The 7,278-nt window shown below is 33.1% G+C and overlaps 1 protein-coding gene across 2 annotated transcripts; it reads left to right on the top strand.

Annotated features, from left to right (window-relative positions):
- Window positions 422-6,916, top strand: LOC18594866 (putative rRNA methylase YtqB). 2 transcript variants are annotated; one of them, XM_007022528.2, is made up of 6 exons: window positions 422-722; window positions 799-862; window positions 2,968-3,160; window positions 3,569-3,642; window positions 5,962-6,117; window positions 6,531-6,916. In XM_007022528.2, the coding sequence occupies exons 1-6, from the start codon at window positions 521-523 to the stop codon at window positions 6,652-6,654; spliced, it is 813 nt and encodes a 270-aa protein (XP_007022590.2). In that variant the 5' UTR covers window positions 422-520; the 3' UTR covers window positions 6,655-6,916. The 2 variants fall into 2 exon arrangements, with proteins under 2 accessions (XP_007022590.2, XP_007022591.2); XM_007022529.2 differs by having other exon boundaries at window positions 513-722; window positions 799-866.

Raw genomic sequence — 7,278 nt, 5'->3', positions numbered from 1 at the left:
AATTTATGTCATATTGGAAATGGACATTTCTTTAGTTAGTAACTAGATTTTGGTTTGATCATTTACTTGCAAATGGTTGTGATGCACAACTGTTCTGAAGTGTATTGTAGCATCCTTGATTTTTTGTATGAACTATGTAATATGAACTATGTTTTGAACTGCTACTATGACCATAACTCTAGGCCTCGTCAGGTTGTCCAACAAAATTATTTTATTAATAAAAAGTATAGCTTTATTTAATTTTAATTTTTAAAATATATTCAAAAAATCTTTAAATAATACTATAAAAACATTTTTTATTATTTTAATAACAAAATATTATATAAATAGTCGGGTCTGGACTTAGCTTAGAAAATTGGGTCTTTTGAGGCACATCCAAACCGGGCCCGGCTCGACCATGAAAACCTCTAAAGCCCGAAGCTGACCCTTCCGGCGGCTTTGGGATATCTTTTTCCTATTGCCTCCCGACTACTGAGACAAAAGCGAGTGTCAGAGTAGTACTGAGAACTGAGAAGTAACAATGTCAGTTTTGAGATTTTGCTTGTTCTTAAACCCAATGCTATCAAACAGATTCCTTACTCAAACAAATTTGTTCAGCTCCTCTTGTGCTTTCTCTTCATCACTGAAAAGGACCTCCAAAAGCCTTTGTTGCAGCTCCAATTCCATTCTTCATAGTAATGGAGACACATCACCTTCTCTCTCCAGAAATTGTCCACTTTCAGGTATTTAATATTATCATCTATTTTTTTGGATTTAAAATAGAAGTAAATGGACTTATTTTTTAGTGTACAATTTCAGGGTTAGAGAATGAGTTGGTGGGTTATATATTGGGGAAGAAGAAAGCAACAGAAGTGGCTCATTTGTAGGTACTTAACCCCCCATTTGTTTGTTAGTTTATTTATCTTTGTGCGTCTCTTTCTTTTTTTTCTGATTTGCTTGGTTCTTTGTTATAAACTGTACACTGTCTGCTACTATGTGTGGTTTGCTTTAGAACATGGAGTAATGCTATTTTGTGCGACTTTCCAATGTTTATTTTGTCTGACTTTGGACTATTGACATGGATGGATGTAAATACAGTTGGACATTATGGCATTTTACTGAAAGGCAAGACTTAGATAAGATTTTTTATGTCAAAGTTCGTGAGGTTCCCTATTATAAGTGATCAGATACAAACTAAAATCGAAAACCCAAACCGATAGATTGAAATGCACTACAAAAATTTGAAAAATTTGGAATAAGTTTTGATACTTCTTTTAGTAAAAATTATGATAGCGATTTCTTTTTGATCATTTGATAAGTATTGGTCAAATTTTGTGTATAGACAGTAGTTTTAATGTATTTTTTGTATACTATTGATCATCTCATTGAACTCTATCAATCTGCCGGTTTTGATTTTGAAAATTAGTTTTCATTTGATCTTTTTTTAATGGAAAGCTGATGCACTTGGTTTAAGAAACTTTATATAAGTCCTGCCCTTTTGCTAGAACATTATTAGGAATTCATTGCTTTCATTAGGAATCATTGTGTTTGGCTTAAATGTTGATGGTTTACATGCGAGACAATGCATAAATTGAAGCATCTTCTCAATATTAATTGAAAGATGTTCAATAAGATGCGTTAATAACAATTATGGCTGGAAGTTTTTGATACAATATTCAAAAGTGTGAATGGAAACTCATTGTCTGTAGGGTAAGTATGAAAAAATATGAAACTGAAAGTGTGTGCTACATTGAAGGGGGTCTTTAGATTGATAGGATTTTGTTTGTGTGAAAATCTATAGAAGTCTTCACTGCTAAGTTTGTGTTTAGTTTTGCTGGAAACAGAAAGTAAATTTGGAATAGCAGTATATTGGTTGTTTACAAAAATGAATTGTAGAGAAACTTTTCTCATCTTTCTGCATATCAAATACTGATGGTCAAAAAGAAACCACCACAACCACCCCCCCCCCCCCTCCCCTTTACTAGGGATGGGAAATTAACAGCAGAACAGAGCAGCCTCTCATGGTGACCCAAGCATTGAAACAAGAAAAGAAAGAAAAAATTTAACTGAAAATGTTTATCAAGAAGCAAATTCACCCTAGTTTTCTTTTAAATATGATTCAGTGGAAACTTATATCCACCGGAACTGCAATGCAATTGAGAATAGGTTTCAGCAATAAAACAATTGGTTGGTGAGGGGACTATTAACAAATATTGATGTGATTTCAGCTAAATGCATGAATTTAGTTTAAACTCCATTTTGTATAGATTTCAAGTGGGTTATTATTCGGAATATGAACCATCTAATGAAATGCTTTTAAGATTAAATATGGCAATTGGAAGCATTAAATGGAGGAAGTCATTTTTCTGTCTTTGCTTTGTTGATGTGCTATTCTAATGGAAATGTAATATTATTGTCTTTGCCTTACAATAAGGCATTATTGACACAGAATAATATTAAAAGCTGGTTATATTGTTGAAACCAACTTAGAAATATTTTCGCTGGACATAGAATTATAAATCTTGAAATTGAAGCATAGGAACACATAATTCCAGTGTGTATGGTGTCAATTTGTTTATGGAGTTTAATTTTCTTTAGAAATATATATTGTTGTTCTTGAGCATACCCATTTACAGGCATGTTAGGCTGTAAGCATATACTGCTTGAGCTGGAGTACTTCTAGAACCTAGCTTCTTCTTTGGAATTTTTCAATCTTTGGTTTCTTAAATTTGCTCTGATGTTAATTATCCAAAAACAAAAAATGGCACTGATTTTGAACTAGGTGAGCCAAATATGACTTGGACCTGAGTACTATCTCTTTAGCAATTAAGTTCAATCTGGTTTGTACTAAGGATTTTGAGTTGTTTATATATCAAATTGCAGTTTTATGATATATTTTATGATAAATTTTCTAATCAGCTTTTAGCAATAATGCTCAACTGTTAATACCTATTTCTTTTAATATTTATTATGTCAATCATTGCCTAGGGTTTGGAGGCATGTCCTACATAAAGGGGATATAGTCATAGATGCCACATGTGGCAATGGTTATGATACTTTAGCAATGCTCAAAATGGTTGCTGATGAGTCTGGTTCCGGTCGTGTTTATGGAATTGACATTCAGATAGATGCTTTAAAGAATACTTCTTCCTTACTGGATGCTACTGTCACTCAGAAAGAGGTGCTTCTTGTTGTTTTTTATATGCCGTCTCCTTTATCAAAATCATTTCAAGAAATAGTAAAGTTTTAATTGGTGCAAGGAACATCTATCCAGCTTTGACACCAAATTTCAAACTTTAACCTTAGGATTCAGAATCCTTAGTTTGGTGTACAAGTTTAAATCAACATGCTGCTTAACTCTCAATAGTATTCACCACCTCAGTGGCTCTTTGAAATGTCATTACAGGCTATTATTTGAAATGCCACCTCAGCAATTAATGGTCATTTGACTTGCTGGATCCTGTAGTTCAAAATGTAGTTACCATATGGTTATCTTTATTGGTCATCTGGAAAGAGCAGATGTTCATTTACTATTTTGTAAAGCTACCTATGTTTCATGCAATTCCTAATGAGTTTCTGACGTATGCAGAAAGAACTAGTAAAGCTCTTCCCCATTTGCCATAGTAGGATGGATGAAGTAGTTCCAGAAAATACTGCTGTTAGGTACTTACTGGTACTCAAGTTTCTCTGTCTTTCTTTTTTATTATCTAATTACCATAAATGTGGTTATTATGGATGTTAAGGCCATTGAGCATTTTGTTGCATTTTGTTTTTTAATACAGATAAACTTTACGTGTATATTTCTTACTCAACTTTCAAAAATGAAGAAAAAACAGACAAACAAACAAAACTTGCTCCTTGAGTATTCTTACTGAAGCAGCTTTTGGTAGTTTCTGTATCTCTATCCCTTGTCTTTGGCTTTTTATCCAAGAGGGAAGAATCACTTTGTTACCTGTATTTGTTGCCTTTGGAAGTTTGTTCAGCCATTACCCTCATAAGTGGAAGAACTATAGAACTTGGGAATGATAGTATTTTAAAGTTTCTATTTGGCAGAACTAGACACCTTTCCAAATGGGAGCTAAAATAGTTTAGAGAACCTCTATGGCTACACCAGCGCATTTATCCACTTTATAATATTGGACCTAAAATTCTCCCCACTTGACTTAATCACTAGAGGAAGTCATCATCAGGGTAGCCTTCAGTCCTTTGAATGTACCTATACCTCTATGGAGATTATCCTGATTGCCTACAGAACATTGTTATCCTTTACAAATCCTGTTTCAGGCTAAGATGGTGGTGAATTGATTTGTGGAGTCAACCCAGTAATATGTAAAATCACTCATCTAACCATAGCGTTATTTTCTCTATAATTACTATTAGTATCTTTTACCACTAGAAATTTATTTGATAAAAAACAATGGAACCCTTCTTGTTGATCTTTTTATTAGTTTTCCTAAAACTACCATGTAAATCACATGTTCATCTATGCTAAACAGTCTAGCCAGTAGCCAAGTTTGTCTCCACCCTGGTGGTAGAGACCAACTTAGTTGCAAATTCAATAACCAAGTAATGGGCATATTAGTCATTTTGTATAACCATGGTCTCATTTGACTATCTGTTTTTATCTTCAAATACCATAAGCAACCAAAGATTGTGTATTTATTGAGCACCCTGGCATGTTTTTGTCTTGAAAACTTTTGAAAGGAAAGGATGTAAATGACTGAGGAACTGAGACAAAGTTTCTTGTTCAGCATCTCTGAAATGGAACTCTCTACAAGTTTTCGGTTCTTGAAATTTTTTTTAAATTCCCATGTCTTCTTTCATGACCATTAATTACATTAGAAGTAACAATGTAATTACTATTAGTATCTTTTACCACTAGAAATGATGTTTGTGCTCCTTCAGAACTTAATTTATAAACTTAAATATTGATAAATGTCTATAGTTACCTATTTAAGTGTTTTTGTTTCAGTGCACATTATGCTATAATCTGGTAAAATAACAAATTTCCTTTCAGTGTTCAGTTGGAAATGTTTGTGGGATCAAATAACGATGCACCTTGACCTTGAACTTTAAACTTTTTGTAGTTAACAGGATGGATATTGAACAAATATAATTAATCATCTTATCTTGTATTCCATGTACAGAAAAGTTGCTATGTCCATGAATTTCTATATATCTTTTCAATGTGCTTTTTTGTAATTTATTCTGAAGTTTCAAATTTTCATTCAAAAAGAGAAAGGTGCCAAAAGCTATTTTGTTGCAAAAAGTGTTTCATATACAATGGAAAGGAACCCAATGAAATTAGGTGTCATATGAGAGCTTTTCACTTTGCTATTCTTCTTCTTGTTGATTTCAGTTTGCAATTTTTTTTTGTTACAGTCCTGCAATTATCCAATTACAATAAAGAATTATGTAAGGATCCACCACTTATAATTGCAGGCTCTATCTAATAGTTTGGTAGGTCCACATATTCTGGGTTGTGATTGGCCAATTGTAGTGCAATAATTGTAGGAGATATGCTCCAAATTTTTGACAGCATTTCATAAATCATAACCACATTTGGTATTTTAGGGTTACTGGAGGATTGTTTTCCCCAAAATTAGTCGTAGTTATTTTGTCTTTACATTATTAATGGTTTGAATAAATTCCTTTCCAGTAATTTGAATAAATTACTTTCCAGTATGTGCCAATTCCGGACTTTCTGTTTCTGATAATGTGCAGAAATGTGTTTGCAAATTATTATTATCATCAGGCCAATTATAAAAGCGCTTAAACATCTTATCAACTGGAAAATTATAAATTATTCACATGATGTGAGTGGAACTAAGAAAAGAATAGACGATTGAATTTTACGTGGCTATCATTTTGCATTTATGTTCATCACTATTAGTGTGGTTACCAGCTTCATTAAACTTTACGGGAAGCCACACTATGACCTTTTTTGCATTGGGATAGAATTAATTCCTTGTCTCCTTCTAGGCTTGTTGCGTTTAACCTAGGCTACCTTCCTGGAGGTGACAAAGGTATCATTACAATTTCGAAAACAACGTTGTTGGCCTTGGAAGCTGCAAAGAAAATGCTAATATCGGGAGGGCTTATAAGCTTGGTGGTTTATGTGGGACATCCAGGTGGAAGGTAAAATTTCTTATATTAGATGGTTGTGATTTTTGCTGATGTTATTATGCATTAAGCTAGAATTCTGAGGCTCTGTATCCGGTGAACTAATAAGTTTGTCAGGAACAACCCAGGTTTAGTCTAGTGGTTGTTATTCTTCTTTAGAATGGTTAGGATCTAAAAATCATATTGCCCCCTCTCCCCTTTTTGTTTCTTGTGCATACCAAAATCAAAATTTGTTGGTGACTGCAGTTTTTGGTTGAGTCATCCTGCTCTTTACCTGTAGGACCACCATCAGAATTTCTTAATTTCATTTCCCCAGCGTTTCATGTGTGATCGAATGTGTTTGACAAATTACTGTGTTTACCATTCTTATTGATCTACTTTGATTGGAAATACTTGGCATTCTGGCTCATGTTAGACTTTATTCGCAGTGAAGAATTGGATACTGTTGAGGCCTTTGCTTCTAGATTATCAGTTGATAGCTGGATATGCTGCGAGTTCCAGATGTTGAACCGACCATTAGCTCCAGTACTTGTTTTCATGTTTAAGAGATGAAACCGCAGAGGATTAGCAAGTTTTGTACTTTACAAACTGTGCTTTAGGATATTATAAATTCCTTGAAAATATATGTTTAGTTGTGTAAAATTCGTTTATGTATATCATCTAGAGAAGCTTGAAACACCTGTGCTTTTGTTATCCTGTACTTTGCTCAAAGACAGCTGCAGTCTTTAAGGCTGCAATATGAGGAACGAAAAATGTAAAGAGAGTTATTTTTCCACATTGGTTTAAATAAAGTTTTGTTGTATCCTTGCATGTATTCATGTTGACTGCAAATCATTTAGTGTGACTATCAATCTAAGTTTAGTCTTGGATTCTGTTAATCAATCTGGTTGAGCCTTGAATTCAAATGGAAATTTTGTATATGGAATTGAGATTAGTTGAATTCTTCACTCTACAAATCTTTAATTCAGTATTAAGAATGTGATTTTCTCTTGTTGGCCAATATTAAGAATGAGTTTGAGTATCTCACTTTAAGGCATGGTTTAACTCAATTTTATTGTACTAGTATTTATTATCATGTGCATTTGCATGTGAACCCTTGTTTTTTATTTATTTTTAAATAATAATTTTATACAAATACAAATATTTCTAAAGTGTAAATTACTGAAATTTTATAAT

This window comes from Theobroma cacao, chromosome 7 (genome assembly GCF_000208745.1).
Source record: "Theobroma cacao cultivar B97-61/B2 chromosome 7, Criollo_cocoa_genome_V2, whole genome shotgun sequence".
Lineage (NCBI taxonomy): Eukaryota > Viridiplantae > Streptophyta > Magnoliopsida > Malvales > Malvaceae > Theobroma > Theobroma cacao.
This window is presented reverse-complemented; position numbering and strand designations above follow the sequence as displayed.

What these genes read in the sequence shown, in the direction of transcription:
- LOC18594866 (XM_007022528.2), top strand. Translation starts at nt 521, where the DNA reads ATGTCAGTTTTGAGATTTTGCTTGTTCTTAAACCCAATGCTATCAAAC. An exon ending in CAGAAATTGTCCACTTTCAG is followed by an intron (nt 723 to 798) that starts GTATTTAATATT and finishes GTACAATTTCAG; the next exon opens with GGTTAGAGAATGAGTTGGTG. An exon ending in GTGGGACATCCAGGTGGAAG is followed by an intron (nt 6,118 to 6,530) that starts GTAAAATTTCTT and finishes CTTTATTCGCAG; the next exon opens with TGAAGAATTGGATACTGTTG.